At 40.6% G+C, this 16326-nt stretch overlaps 1 protein-coding gene and 1 non-coding gene across 5 annotated transcripts in view; both read left to right on the forward strand.

The window, feature by feature from the left end:
- The window catches only part of phlpp2 (PH domain and leucine rich repeat protein phosphatase 2), a 32242-nt gene continuing 15916 nt past the window's right edge, over window positions 1-16326 (forward strand). For 2 of the 4 annotated variants that reach the window (XM_088296437.1, XM_088296439.1), the window contains exons 1-6: window positions 1-306; window positions 2840-3123; window positions 5680-5813; window positions 12430-12620; window positions 12940-13065; window positions 15888-16042. In XM_088296437.1, coding sequence (XP_088152563.1) covers window positions 157-306; window positions 2840-3123; window positions 5680-5813; window positions 12430-12620; window positions 12940-13065; window positions 15888-16042 — 1040 coding nt within the window. In that variant the 5' untranslated portion in view covers window positions 1-156. Of the gene's footprint in view, window positions 311-2839; window positions 3124-5679; window positions 5814-12429; window positions 12621-12939; window positions 13066-15887; window positions 16043-16326 lie in introns of all 4 variants that reach the window. The other 2 variants (XM_088296438.1, XM_088296440.1) reach the window with 2 other exon arrangements.
- Window positions 11609-11680, forward strand: trnag-ucc (transfer RNA glycine (anticodon UCC)). The gene has a single exon. It is a non-coding gene; the product is annotated as a tRNA-Gly (tRNA).

The raw sequence follows: 16326 nt of genomic DNA on the forward strand, positions 1-16326 counted from the left end.
GTCGACTCCAGGGAAGCTCGCTGACTATGGCGCTCCGGCTCCGTGCGCGCCTCCCCGTGGGAATCAGCCGCCAGCCGCCTCCCGCCATCATCATCATCATCATTATCACCCCCGCGCCACTCGAACCCTAGCGGTCTCCGCGGATAGCGAGCACCCATGGCGATGGAGGACCAGCCTGACAACAGCGGGGCTTGCATCGACAGGCAGCCGGACACGGTGCTGCACCGAGCCGGGCTCGTCCACGTCGGAGGTCGCGGTTGCCGCACCGGAGCTTCCGCCGCCCCAGCTGGGATACGAGTGCTAAAGGCAGGTGATATTTGCAACTAGGTCCTCTCTTCTTTGGTTGTGCACTTAGTGACTGCTTAGACATGCCCTCCGTTCGTTGCAAGGCGTCTTCTTACATGACAGGGCAAAGTGCATGGGATACTCGGAACATTATGTAAGGCGCTCTCATCTCTATAACCCCGATGAGGGGAATAATGATGATTTCTCCGTGGGTCGTTCACATCGAGCGTGGCAGGAATTGCGGGCATCGTGCACAAGCATCTCACGCTGATTTAAAGGCGGGATGGCCACGCACTGGTCATTTAATTAGGGACACTTTTGCCATTGTGATGCCGCGAATATAATTCTCAGTTTTGATGAACACTGTCAGAAAGGTTCTAATTCCTCTTCACATTGTGTTCAGAATTGTGGCTGTAGTAAGGTGGTCAAAACATTAGGGACACCTTGTGATGCAGCACATTGCACTCGGCAACCACAATAGTAAAGTGTTTTTAGTTCTTTATATTTCTGTATTTTCAAGAGTGTCAGTCAACATTTGAGCTTTTTTGTATTTATTATTTGGGCAAACATTTTTATTCTCATTGTATTGATGAGGTGTACCTAATATTGTGGCCAGTGACATCATCCAGTGAATGACATCACTTTGTAAGCACAAAAGGAACATTGAGGATATTTTTGTATGGTGGCTGGGAACTCAACTAACATCATAACAAACAGCAGTTTGGTCAAAATAAACGTAAAACGAATAAAATTGCATACCTTTTCCTCCGTAAACCCTGTTAAGTTTAATGCTGACAACCAGCTAACCCGTTAAGCGATATTAGAACACTAATGGTGGAGCAACACGTATAGACAGACAATGTCACAATACTCACAGGCACTTCATTTGTGTCTCGATGAGAGTGTTATACTGCCCCCAGGTGGCCAAGGCATGCAAAACAGAAGGAGCAGCATAGTCAATCTTTTCATACGAAAAATGGAAGTCAAAGAGGCTCAGGACCATTAATCAAAACTTCAGTCTTGTCCTGGGTGAGCTGGAGAAAGTCTTTTGTGATCCAGGATTTGATGTACTGGATAAGTTAAAAGAGAATCCTTTGGACTGGCCTCATAAGAAGAAACGGAAATGTGCAGCTGTGTTTCGTCAGCGTAGCTGTAGAAATTCACTCCGTGCTTCCTAATGACATTGTCAAGAGGGAGCATATATAAATGAAACAATAAAAGACCTCAAATTGAACCGTGAAGCACACCACATTACTTATAGATTTCACAAGGTGCATGTATCTAAACTTTCAATAAAACCCATTTAACTTTCAAAATCTGACCTCCTCAATATCATATGCAAAAGGTCCAACGTGGCTTGCTGATCTGCCAACAGGACAGATGTCATCAGCGCAGATCAGCACACTAATCATGTGACTTGTACCTTGACAGCCTTGCCCGTGAATATTGTGACTAGGAAAGGCCAAGGCGCATCCTTGACAAACGCTAATAGCGGCGTGTTGGTTTTTGCGTTCATGAGTGCACAGTCATGATGCAGCTCTTCTACACAAATGCTTTTTTTTTTTTTTTTAAGAGCGGTGATGTGATTTAAATGAAGATGAATGGAAGGTTAGCAGATGGATGCCGGTCAGTGTAGTGACTTTTTTGTTTTTACACCGCATAGCAATTACAATATTGATTATAGATTACATTATAGATTTATTTGTGTAATCATGGTGGGACTCTTAAAAGTGTGAATTTGTACTTATGGTAAATGTGAGAATTCTTTTGTGGGATTGTGGTAAGTGTTCATGGAGGAGTTTGAAACAGTCTTGAGAACAGTCTGTGAAATGTTTTTTTTTTTATAGTCATGCCATTTTTGTGTTATGATGTTATGACGTGTTTAGTTTTTTTTCTTTTCTTGTTTTTGATACTAAGCCCCGAGCGAACATTAGATTTGTTCCCCAGAAACAAACATAACTTAAAGGTTAAGTAATTGACAACAGAGACAATTATCATACAACTTAAATGCAGTAGTAGTCAAAATGTTACATTTTTAGTTACTGAATTGGTTAATGTAATGCCCTCCGAACAAGGATGAGACTTTACTGATGAAAGAAATGTTCGTTTTTTGAGTCTACTTAATCGTTACGCTGCCTTCCGTGTGAAACGTACTAAACAGGAAGTTTGCATTCAAAATAAAAGTAGATTCCTTAGACCGGAAGTGGCACTTTTTTCAATGCGAATTTCAAATGAAAATAAACTATAACTCATAAAATCGCTACTGCTGTTCCAAAATTTATGATTATGGTTAGTTACAGTTAATATTGATAACAATATGTGTAATACACATTCCTAGTTTTATCAAGTATCCATCTATATCTTTATGTATGTATTACACTGCCCCTAGATGGCACTCAACAGAAGAAGTAGCACAATGTCCATGGAATGAAAGCACCAAATATGGAAAAAAGTGTGTAACTTGTTGACATTCTGTTATATCATCACTGTGAGTTTTTGTACTCTATTTTTTAGTAAAGATTTCTGATAACGTGTTGGTTTGTTTGTGTGTCAGCAGCGCAACATTAAGCGAGTCGGGAGTCGCGGTTGCATGACGAGAAAAAGCAGATTTGGTTCCCGGGAACGCGACTGGCTGAAGAGCGACACCCAGCGGGGCTGCGTGTGTCTGTACGGCGGCACGGTGGACCCCCAGACAGCTGCCTCCGGACCCCAGACCACCTCCACTCCTCAGCCTGACCTGCAGCTGGTGCTTTGCTCCACCAGCACCACAGTGGAGGAGATGTGCGCTCAGAGGGACGGACAGAGCCTCTTTGTTCAACTGCACGGAGATCTGCTCAGGTAAATACATAATTATCTTTCAGACATTGGAGCGCTGAGATTTCTTTTCAGGCTCAGTTAAGATGGTGGATTGGCTGTGTGGCTCCACTTTATACGCCTGCGCTGGTGCACTTAAATTGTTTCCCTGTCTGCCAGTAAGACCTGATCCATTTAAAAGTAATAACAGAAATCTCCGAGATTTAAAACCAGGATATTACCGAAAATTGGATTTTAGTCGTACACTGCGATTCAGACTTCACGGTTTATTTTTTTGTTCCTTAGAGGCTCTCCGTGTGCATTCTCCGGAGAGCTGGTTTTGAAGTCTGCTAAAAGTAAAACACAATATTTTTTTTAGATAAAAATAAAATTCCGAAAAAGCGTTTGGCCCTGATTATAAACTAAAACAAACCGTTCTACTGCTTTGAAAAATATTGCATTTCTGCCTCCTAAAAATTTTACACTCACAATATAGCATTTTAATGGCTAAATGCTGTATAAAATGTTTTAGTTTTTTTTTTTTCTGGCAAATTCAACTTTATCACCGTTGTAATAGTGCATCCAGCATACTCCTGATTTGGTACCCAAGCACTCACCTAGTCGCAGATTATTTTTTTTTAAGTATTTGTTTTTCAAAATTATTTTGGGGGACGCGGGGAGAAAATTAAAACTTATTATTTATGATTAGGGAAAAAAAAAAAAAAAAGACCTGCGCCGCTTTTCCTCACAAGGTTCGCGGTTGTGCTGCAGCCTATCCCAGCCGTCTTCGGGCAGTCGGCGGTACTCCCTGAATTGGTTGCCAGCCAATCGCAGGGCACTTTATAAAGATTTTCTCTCTTCCTGGACTGTCTCAGTACCCACCAAAGTTCAGCTAAGTTTTGGACGTGAGTTTAGGGAGGCACTATTTGTTGTTATTGTTTGGTTAGGGATGTGTCAGCTGGATTCACGACATGCACATGAAGTGACACGTTTAATTTGGTGTCGAAGTTCTGCCTCCCCAAGTCGAAATGTTTCTCTTCATGGAGGCTTGCTTTCTTTTTAGTCTTGAGGCTGTTTGCGAAGAAGTAGACTCCGACCCTGGTCGTCATGGTAATGGAAGCCTATTGGCTGCATAAAACGATGGGGCGGGATGAGCAGTGAATTATTTGCATGAAATCCCCCGACGTGACTGCTGCAAGAGGATCTTAAGTCAATCTTCATGCAGCGACCTTTATCGAGACACCTGGTAACTCTTTTAAAATGTGCAATAAAATTCACAATGTGTCTCCTTTAACAGAGGACATCCACCCATCCTGGTCATTGTTCTATTTCTGGGGCTTTTTCAAAGTGTGATGTGGGCAGACATGACAGGCAACGCCAACCGGTCAATCGCGGGCCAACCTCCGGTTTCCTCCCACTCGGTCATGCCCAAAACGTTTTCCAAAAGGGAGACTCCCGGAATTCTTGATCGCCTCCTCCCAGAGAGAGACGGAGAGGGCACACTAGGACAAGTGGCCTATTAAAGCTGCCTGACTAATACATTGAGGTCAGGAGCCTCATCCATCTCCACTGTGTATGTACGGGATACACGAGCAGGACCTTGTGTTACTTTTGAGGGCTATAAAATGGTTCGACAAATCTCGCTCTTCAACTGGATTTAGTATGTATGTCCTTTTTGAATAAATCACACTCTTACAAAAACCTTTCTTGTAGGGGAATTAAAGCTGCAGGAAAATGTCAATTTTGAGTGGTACCCCACCCAGTCTACACAAAAGTCTACACACCCCTGCGCAAATGCCAGGACCAAGAAATCATGTGACCTAAAAGGCAATACATTTAAAAATTTATTATTATTATTTTTTTGAAGATGGGAAGAAAAACAAAAAAACTGAGATAATGTGGTTGCAAAAGTGCGCACACCCTCTTATCACTGACCAGAGGCACATCCCCCTATTACACATTAATGGTGAAAAAAGTTTAGAAAATATTTTTCATGGTCTCAATTTTGTATTAAAAAAAATTTAAAAATCATTTGAACATGGGTGTGTAGACTTTTATATCCCCAGATGAGGAATTTCCATGGCAAAAATATAACATTTCTTGAAATATTGTTATTTAATTATAAAACATTACATAGCATAAATAATTCATTTTAGACTAAATCTAACAATTAAATGTGGATTTTTGGCAATTTATTTATTTATTTTTAAAAAAAATATATCTTAATTAAAGGAACTGCTTATCATTGTTGTTAATAGGCGAGTACATTTCATTCCAAAATATAAAATTTAAAAAAAAGTGTTAAATATATTGAAAAATTTCCACTGCTTCTTTTTGATTCAATCCTAGCTTGGCCTTTGCCGGGTGAAGATGGATTTTTCATGTTTCTTTTTTCGGCAGCAGCTTTCCACTTGTGCAAATATTGCTCTATTTCTAATGAAAAGCGTTGCACAATGAAAACAAACACCTTTCCTGTCCTATGAAATAACAACACGCTGCTTACTGCGTGCCCCCCCACTGTCCTAATAATACCCCCCCAAAATCCTCCTTGCACGTTCATTGTGTTTACGTTTCCTGTTGTCATCCTGCTTCGTGCCGCAGGAGGCTGGAGCCTACCGAGCGTCCTCTCCAGATGCTTTACGACTATCTGGCCGTCATGGGCTACGCCGACCCGGTGCGAGTGCAGCAGGAAGCTGCCAATTCAGACCTCAGCTGCTTGATCCGCTTCTACAGCGGTGAGTACCGACCCACGGGGCCCCGTCATCATCGGCGTCATCATCATCATCCATCTTCATTGCCTACTCATGATACAAGTCCCGTTTCCTCTGATGGAGGGGACGAGGCCAGCCAAGTAAAGGTTGAGTGGAGTCACACCCTTTGTGGTGTGCTTTGGCATTGTTTGAAAGGCATAATTGTTCTCGAAGTTCTGTGAAGCAGAGCGTGTTTAAATGTGGGTTGACTTTTAGTGAACTAGTCATTCTTCATCTTGCACTGTTTAGCTCTTATGTAGGCTGCCTTATTAAAAAAAAAAAAAATGGATCCTTGACGTCTTTAGCCGTCAATGGCAGTAAGTGAGTTCATGCCGATTTGATGATTTTTGTATTTTTGGGCTGCTGTTGCGTTCCCATTTGTTTGGCAAAGGGAAGCCAAACAAATCATGTGACATGTCAAGCACATCTGTTTTGGTTTTGTAGCTGAAGTTAGCTTGTCAGGTTTTGAAATCTTATTTTTATTATGATGAAGCCTGCACTGTCTGGTGAGTGTATACTGCAACATATTTATGAAGTAAATCAGTTTCTTCTGTCAAAGGCGAAAAATACTTTTTCTAAACATTTCAACCTTGGTGGATGTTGTTAAGCTATGTCCTACAATTTTTCATTTTCTATTTACGGTGCATTTTTTTGGGGGATGAAAGCCGAGTGAATTCCTTTATGCACATATATTTAGATAGAGGAGGTGCTTTTAATGCTGAGTCAGCGCAACGCTTTTTTTTTCAATTTATTGCTGCGGCTTCAGACTTACATACAATTTGCCTCCATGCATTTCAATGAAGATCTGTCAATTGTGATATATTCGACTTTATGTGAGGTCATTTTTTTAGGGGTGTGTATTGAATATGCCTTGTGTTAATGTATGCTTGATATTTATAATTTGCTACAAAACCAAATCAGAATTGTTCAGCCAACTGTGGGTGGATCACATCTTTAATGTGTTTTTAATCAGTTCATTGAGACTCATTTTGTATAGATACAACCTGGCCACTGGGTGGCAGTATAACACAGATATGTAGATACAAACGAAATGGACGTTCACAACTACTGTTAGCGACTCTCTATAAGCTGGAGTAATATTACTCATTTTTCGCATAGGATAAAGAACTTATAACTGCGAGTATTGCAAAATTGTCTGTCTACATGTGTTAATGCACCGTTTGTGTTCCAACAACTGCTGGGCTATGACTATCTAGCTGTGCTATTTGTTAGCCCATCTATGGCGTTTTGCATTATGTTAGAGTTAAGCTAACGGAAAAAAAATTGTGTGGTTTTAAATAATCCATCCATTCAACCATCCATCTTTGTTTTATGTTACGTTTGACAGTAAACATCAAGTGGGAGAGGCAATAAACACCTTGAAGCGTCTACTTCTCTTGAATTTCTGCTCGCAAGTCAGACGACTCGCATCTCAAAAAACCCGGAAATTAGGTTACTCTTATTTCAAGGTTCCACCTCCCCCCGCGTGTTCCTGCTGGGGTGCTCTGATGAGATGAAAACAAACATTAATGATGGCTGAACGCTGACTTCATCAAAATCTAGCGAGTAAAAACAAAGGCAGGGTACCCGTGGGCCGGTGGTTGTGTGGGTCAGCCCCGTCCAAGCAGCTGCAGGGAGATAGAACGCGGCCTGCTGTCGTAATATTTCTGGCGCCGGTGCGTTTGGGCTGCGTTCCCGCTCGGATCGCGTAGTCGAGACCCACCGCTGCTGTCCCACAATGAGTCATGTGGGAGAGGTGAGATAGCAGCTCATAAAGTTATTGATTTGGCTCCCAATCAAAGCGTCTGTGTTTAATAAGTCATATTGTTGACATAGTTCTGACACCCCGGAGCGTATTTATTTGTTTTTATTACCCCGACCCACTTGTGCATGGATGGACTGGAACTTCATCCATTCATTGTTCTTTTTTTTCAAGATCATAATGAGAGTAAACTGCCGTTTATTAAGGGAGACACACTCCAGACTCACCTGTGACAGCTCAAGATTAATTAAAAAAAAATTAACCCTATTCAATATTTTAACTCAGTTAACTCTGTTTTATTTACTTCAAAAATTATATTATATTATATTATATTATAATATATTATATTATATTATATTATATTATATTATATTATATTATATTATATTATATTATATTATATTATATTATATTATATGATATTATATTATATTATATTATATTATATTATATTATATTATATTATATTATATTATATTATATTATATTATATTATATTATATTATATTATATTATATTATATTATATTATATTATATTATATTATATTACATTACATTACATGTGTGTATGACTGATCTCAGAATGCTGCCATTTTGGCCTTATACCGCCCTTTGCTGACCATTGAAATTGACGTCCAACTGCCCTCGGGCTGGCGTTAAGAATGTCACGAAACCAAACCGAAAAAGCATGTTAGCTGCCATGTCCACAATGTGATCCCGAGGTCAGTTTAATGTCAAGTTACGTCAACAGCAGAGGGCGGTATAAGGCCAAAATGTCAGTACCTTGGAAAACTAATGGATTTATCTGCTCAATTCTTGAACACACTATTTAAATGCGGGGTAAATGTTTGCCGGAGTTCCCCTTAAAAAAAATGTAGATAGCATGTGTGCAAGCGATGAACCCGTGTAAAGCCAAATTCATGAGGTTTGAAGCAGCAGTCTTCCAGTTATGTCAACATCGAGTTTAATGGCATTGTAGCCCTCCGCCCTGTTGTGGTTAATGCATCCACTTCCCCTTGTAATAATTGGACATCACGTTTTAACCTTGCCCGAGCCTCGCCGCTCGCCGCGTGAAGTCACATGTCAACGACTTCTCCCGCCAAGCGAAGGCCGCGGTCGCCTCCAATGTGTCACTTTTTCTCACTCTTCCCCGGCGGTTGGGCGGCGGTTTCGCACAGGGTGACAATTAGCCTGCCGGGCCCCCGTCTGTCATGGCGCTCTCTCCTCCGACGCGGCATACGCTTTGAAAACAGCGTTGCGCAACATCCGCCGACGTTTAACCCACTTTAACTCCTATGAAGTCAACTTTATTTGCAGTCAGGAGGTGGAGGTTTACTAGCGCGTATTGGACTTTGATTTGGACAACAAGCCCGTTTCCATGGCTACTAATAACACCCCAGACCTCGAGGGACAACACTTGTTTTAGAGTAGTTGGCTCTTTATGATTAGGACACATTGTGTAAGGCAACTAATGATTTTCAGATGTGTTGATGGGATCTTGCAAGAAGCAAGCATGGTGAGAATATCATGTATCCTATGCGCATGTAGCTGTAGATATGACATTAGAGAATTGAGCGCACTAGTAGAATGTCTTTTTTTTCCAGCACTGTCTAACATTTCTGTGCAATAGTAAACCATTCCTAGCAAACCACGACGTTTGTAGTGTGCAAAATTGTTAGAGTTGACACCTGCTACTATTAATTTTTATTACTACTATTTTCCTTCAATATTGCGATCGTGCAAAATGTGATTACTTTTTCTAGGTCCTGTTGCCATAGATTTTTTTTTTTTAAAACAAGCAATACATAAGGCCATGAAGGCATGTGAATGTGAATGGATGATCTAGTCAGAGGGTGAGGCTTGTGAAACAAAGTACGAGGATGAGTGTTAGTGAGCAAACTTTTGTTTAGGTGGGCGCACAGCAAGTTGACGACTGAAAAAAATATCAATGACATCATCGATTCGTCAAAGTCGACTCGATTATCATCACATAAAAACAAAAAAATTTGAAGTCCTTGACCCGAGGGATGTCACTTTCAAACACTTTAAAAATCGATTATTCTATCAATTATTCCATCGATTAATCGAAAAATCGAATAATTAAAATTGATTGTAAAACACTTTTTTTCCTGATAACTGTATTAACTGGTTATTGTTGTGTATTTGGTATTGTTTAATGATAAAAAAAAAAACTAATGAGAAAACTTTTTAGTAATGTCTCACCAGAAGGAGCAACGCTGTACTCACCAACCTTTTTGAAACTTTTGAAAAAAAAAGAAGAATGCTGCAAATAATAAGAGAAGCAGGAAGCCATTGCTCATCCTTGTGCATTTACATCATAAATACTGTACGCTATAAGCGGATAATTACAGATAATAGCCTTTGGGTGAAAGCTGTTTTGGAGCATGGCCCTGTATCACTTTTTAGAGGCTCAAACAGCAAGAGAAGTGGGCTCGGGCGAGGCTTCTCCTCACTCAGTTGAGTTTAGGAGTCTCTGGAGAGTTGTTGCTGTGTGTGCGAGATTCTGAACAGTTGGTGCAGTGTGCCATAATGTTGTTTGTTTCTTCATACACTCTCTTCAGTGCCTCGCTAATAAAGTGAGGTGAAGGTGGCTGGATTGATTTTTTTTTTCCACACCAGTCTATTGCTACTTCAAATTGTGTGTGTGTGTGCGGGGGGGTGTGCGTGGGTGTGTGTGTGTGTGTGTGTCATACTCATATTAAGGGGGTGCATCTCTCCAATAAAAGACGATTCGATATGTATCTTGTATCTTGAAAGTTGGGTACGATGAAATTATTTTATAGTTATGTAGTTAGAGGGATTACAGTATGCCCCGCCCTCTTATAACGGTATGTCCCAGTAGCAGGCGTGTGACGTCAGCATAAGAAAAAATGGGCGTCTCAGCCCAGCCGGACGGTTCCTGCCCCCGGGACGGACTGCCCAGCTCTGGTATTAAGCTAACAAATGGCAAATTTCCTTGGTTGTTTTACAGAAGAGTTTGCCAACCTCCATTTTATAAATATCTAAAAAAAAAAAAAAAAACTCTTTTTTTTAAAATAAAATTGTCACGATCTGCTTTGTTGGTTTAGGTTTTTTACTTTAGTTTCATGTTTTGCCTTGTGCTCCAGCGTCTTGTCTTCTTATTGTGTCCACCTGTGTTCATTCTTACTCCCCCCAACCCTTTGTGTCTTGTCCAAGTGTTTCATGCGCTCTCGTTAATTTGTTTGTATTTAGTTCCTTCTTGATGTCAAGTTGTCTTCCTGCCTGCCTGTCTTGCCTCGTCAAGTTAAGTACAGTCCTTCTTTTTAGTCGTTTTGATATTTTAGTTTCCCCGTTGCTTGTTTGCTTTGTTTTCTTTACATTAAATTTCCTTTTATATCTGGCTCGCTTCCCTGCATTTTGGGTGCTCCTCTGCCTCAACCTCCACGAAAACCTTGACAAAAATGTCAGCCCTTCTTATCAACGAGTACCATTTTTGATAGTGTTCTGCTGTGCAAACACATCATTAAAAAACACACATCATGCCCTAAATGATGTTCTTAGTTGAAATTCCCCTTGAGGTGTCATAATCAATATGCCGAATCGGAAAAAATTAACAATCACCTTCACTCATTCAACCATTTTGGAATGCTCTTTTGTGACGTGAAGAAAGAGGCGCTGTCGTAGATAAATGCCTGGCAGACAGTTTGTTGTCATAAGCTCTTTTGCTCAGTCATAATCACTTTTGCTGGCGAAGGAAGACAAGACAGTTGGGCGTCCTTGACGAGGGAACGTGGAGGAGGAAGCAAAGTTTGCCAGTCAATCACAGCCGTTGTGTGGGAAGCACGTCATAAGACGGTTTAGCGCAAAATTACGGAAAGGCGTTGAAGCATTCATTCCGTATCCTTGACATCCATCTTAAGGTCCATGTACTACTCGAACACTTTTTGTCCTTTAAAGGTACAAAACGGAGCTTCTTGTTCCGTTAAATGGTGCTTGTTTATTAAAAACCATTCCGGTTCTCCGTTTCCCGCGTAAGCGTTGGTGGTATAGTGGTGAGCATAGCTGCCTTCCAAGCAGTTGACCCGGGTTCGATTCCCGGCCAACGCAAAATGTTTTTTTTTTTCTCACTGGATTTATTGTGTCGCACATTGTTTTTAACCCACACGCATTTGCTCACAATGGACACTGCACTTGCGTAATCATGTTTATTAGAGGTTCTCAAACCTTTTACAAGTACCACCCAAAAAAAAAACCTAAATGCCCATTTTTAATTGTCTTCTTTTAAGTTGCTTTGTTACAGCTCCAGCTGTTGTGAAATGCGATATATAAATAAAGTTGTGTTGTATTGTATTGTATGTTTGTGTTTTCATCCAGAATCCAAAAGTGTATTGTCTGTGTTTTTTCTTTAACACTCTTGATCAACAATACACTGCAAATATTTTTAATAAATTTGAAAACATTTTCTGAACCGCTTCTGCTCACAAAGGTCGTGGGCGTGCTGGAGCCTATCCCAGCTGTCTTCGTGCAGTAGGCGGGTGGACACCCTGGACTGGTTGCCAGCCAATTGCCGATATTTGCATTATCTATCTTTAAATTCCATAACATGAGTAACCTTTTGTAAATTCCTGATCTATTCCCCTTTATTCCCCAAAAATCTAAAAAAAAATCCCCAAGATGAGTAATAAAACTAAATCTAAATCTAAATCCATGACTTCATTCTCTTTCTGGGAATGACACTGATGACGCTGATGCTATTTTACAACAGTAGATGAAGGCGAGGTTCTCTCTCACTCTCTCACACGCTCACTCGCCCTCTCTCACTCTGTCAATTTCTCAATTTTTCTGTCTTTCCTTAGAGCGACCCGTTAATGCGGACCAGCAGGAGCGTACCCTGTTGAAGGGCGTGTTCAGCGTCCGGAAGGGCAAGACGCAGCTGCACAAATGGGCCGAACGGCAGGTCATTCTCTGCGGAACCTGTCTCATCGTGGCCTCCGTCAAAGACTGCCTGACCGGCAAGATGCACATACTGCCCCTGGTGGGGGGCAAGGTGAGAGCTCCGAGTTCAAGAAACTGCTGGATGAATGCGCGCATACTGTAGTACTTGAGAAATGATGCCTGGCGCCTGAAACATATCCCACCTGGTCGTTGAAGAGACAATAAGGCGCTCTAAAGCGGTCACGCCAGCCTGTCCTCATTCTGGCTGTCAAATTGGACTTAAAAACCCCTTCTCGTTCCACCATCTGTATCTGCGTCATTTGCACGCACTCAGGGCTGTGAACGAGGCGCTCTAAAGTAGCCATGCCAGTGGTTTTGTAATCAATCCTGCTGACAGTTGTTTGTAATATTTTCTTATGGTTTGTGTTCAGGTGGAGGAGGTGAAGAGGAGACAACACTGTCTGATGTTCAGCTCCGCCGGATCACAAGCGCAGACGTACTTTGTCAACTTTGACACGCTGGCCGACTACCAGAGATGGCATCGGCAGGCATCCAAAGTAAGAAGGCAAATGAAATCATCAGGCCTTAGATATTAGGACGGTTGCCAAATTCATACCATTTTCAAAGTTTGCACTTTTTCATAGAGCACTGCTACATCTGCAGTTATAAGAGGGTGTGCATACTACAAGCATGCTAACTCAGGTGTTTCTTTATATTTCCCCTCTCAAATGATTGTTTTTTTTTTAAGGTTGTAGACCACTTTATTGCTGGAAATTGTTTTGAATTGATTTATTTAATTTTTTTCATATCACAAAAAATGCATTTGAACAGGGGTGTTTAGACTTTTTTTTTTATATCAACTGTCTGTCTTGTTAGCCTTATCCAATATTTTTCTGTCTACTCAGCAGCTCTTTAGTGCAATATTGAATGCGTGTGGCTTTGCTTTGTCTCACTGAATGTCTTTTGCGCTTTCGCTCCTGCCTGCAGCAAAGCAGACGTTTTGAGCGTATCCTCTGAGGTTACAGGCAGCTTACGATGGTCGCCATGAGAGGCGAAAGCCAACAGAACAAAAAAAAAAAAAGGAATCCAATTAGTTGCAGATTCACTCTAAGTGCACCGTGTCTTTCTCTTTGCTGTGGCTGTATTGGCTTAGAGTGTTCTGAAGTTACACCGACATTTTGATGAGAGGTTGTTTCTGTTTTTTTTTTTTTTTTGTCTAAATCTTTCTTTTTCAGCGTTTCCAACATTCACAAAGTCATAACATAGTTCAATCAAAGTATATCCTTTCCTGGGAGGATAGTATCCGCACTGTAGAAGAAAAAGAGGAAAACAATAATAAGCTAATCATAAAATAAAAATATAAACGGCTTGTTCCCGAACTCTAACAAACTATTGGGAAAAAAAATAAGAGTATGTGAGTAAATAATTTAATAAATAAAATAAAGCTAATAAAATAAAATAAAATATAGATGGTTTGTTCCCGAACTCTAACAAACTATTGGAAAAAAAAATAAGAGTAAGTGGGTAAATAATTGAATAAATAAAATAAAATAAAGCTAATAATAAAATAATGATAAAATAAAATTTTAATAAAGGAAGAGGATGGACAGGAGTGGCATCCATTCGCTTTCGGTGCAGATCACAAGGTTATCTAAATATTCTATGAAGGGTTGCCAGGTTTTAGTGAAGGCACCACCAGCTCCTGAGGGCAAAAGTCTGATCTCTTCTAATTTGATATAAATCAGAACTTCTCAAAGCCAGCTATTGTGTGTCGGGAGGGGAGCATGATTCCATTTAAATGAAACCAGGCGGCTCGCCAGTAAAGTCGCGAAGGCCAATACACGGTGTTTAACCGCCGGCAGACCTGGCGACGAAAGAGGAGGACAAACCAAAGATGGCGAGACAGGGTTTTTTTTCTTAGGACACACGCTGATGCCTTGAGTTGGACACCTGTGATCTCGGCTTTACGAGACCAACGATCTTGTATTACAAACGTTATTGTCGAAACAGATCTTCCGTAAAGGTCATTGAACTAACTGTGGTTGATGCATGCAGGTTGAAATCAGCTGGCAAAATTAGCTATTAAAATATGAATTATGCAGCAACATTGGCCACCAAATTATTGTCCGACTCCAGTAAATAACTCCGCCCAGCCCTTTGGGAATTACTGACTACGACCATGCACTCTGGTATATCTTTCATTGAAGTTGTTGTGCATTGCGTTGCCTGTCTCGTCTATCTCAGGGCTTCAATTATTTAGAGTCACAATGTTTTCTTTCGTTCTCCCCTCAGTCAATCCTTTGCTCCGCTCTCGCATCACCTAATTAGTCTCATTCATCTGAAAAGCAGTTGCGCTTCAAGAGTTACTGCCGGAGCGTTTGTGTGGGAGATGAGCAGTTTTGTCTTTGTCATTTCCCAAATGAAGTTATTTGTGATGTCATGCTCCCGTGAGCAGCCGGCCCATTTTCTGGACCGCTGCTCAGCGTGTATTCTCGTGGTTAATGCGGGACGTTGTCCTCAGAGTCGTGCAGAAAGGGACCCTGTAACCACACGCAGGTCTGTTTTTGTGCAAAAAAAAAATGGATGAGTGTCGGTCCTTTTGTGGCATGCGCTAATGATAAAAATGGTTTGTTGGGTCAACTTTTTTTGGTGGACAAAATTTTTTATCTATTCTTTAATTCAATAATTGCTCAAAATGGTTCATTCTGTTACATGTACAGTTGTAACTCCATTTTCGAGTGACAGTATTTACAAGTTTTTTGAGATACGAGCCTTTGCTTGGGCGATTTTTTTTTCTCCCCCTTTTAAGTTGCAAACAAGAATCTGAGCTACAAACGCTAAATGCCGAGTGCTTGCTTCAATCTGTTTTTTGTCATTCCTAGTTAAGTTTGAAACCTAAAACAAAGAGAATTATCTATTTCGGACTGTAAGCCGCTAATTTTTTCCTAGATTTTGAACCATGCGGCTAAACGGTGCAGCTTTTCCGTGGATTTTTCTTTCACCACTAGGGGCGCTCTATAGTTCAGAAAATACGCTAAATTCATCTTTTTTTTTTTTTTTTCTTCTTCTTGGGTCTGTTCTGTTTTAATTAGCAAAGTTGTTGTCGTGTTCAAAGGCACTGTTTCAACAATCTGTTTATGAACCTTTATGTGCATTCATGGTACAAAATCGTTCAAAAAAAAAAAAATAGGATAGAGTACTATTTCGATGGAACGGATTATTGGTATGCCAATTCATTTCAATCAGAAAGATGATTTGAGATACGACTATGGTCACGGAATTAATTATACCCTTAAGTCAAAGGCATGACTGTATTTAAAAACACACACGTTCATTCTGCTTTTGCTATTTGAGTTAAGCCTACGTTTGTGTTCGTAAGGTGGTGTCCCAGACGGTCAGCCTGGTGGACCTGTCGTGCTACAGCCTGGAGGCGGTGCCAGAGTATTTGTTCTACAGCCAAGACGTCACCCACCTCAACCTGCGACACAACTTCATGAGCCTGCTGGGACCTGGAGGTCTGCTCCACCTTCCCAGGTTAGAACACCCAAATAATCATCGATAGTTTAGATTAACCGCGGAACAATTTAATCAAATTCAAATGGACATCACAATGTAGTCGAATGCAATCTTCAAATTGCAATAAAAGAAAATTGACATTAAAGATTATAACTTCATTATTTTTGATTAAAGTTCAAATGACCACTACAAAGATTTAATTTCTTCAGTTGAAGAACATTTCAGGCCTAAAGTACAGTCTTTTATGGGAAATTGGGTTTGTCAGAACAGACTATCAGCGTATAAATCATCTAAAAAAGATT

Source organism: Idiotropiscis lumnitzeri, chromosome 5 (assembly GCF_059441095.1).
Source record: "Idiotropiscis lumnitzeri isolate Australia: NSW breed Sydney's pygmy pipehorse chromosome 5, RoL_Ilum_1.0, whole genome shotgun sequence".
NCBI lineage: Eukaryota > Metazoa > Chordata > Actinopteri > Syngnathiformes > Syngnathidae > Idiotropiscis > Idiotropiscis lumnitzeri.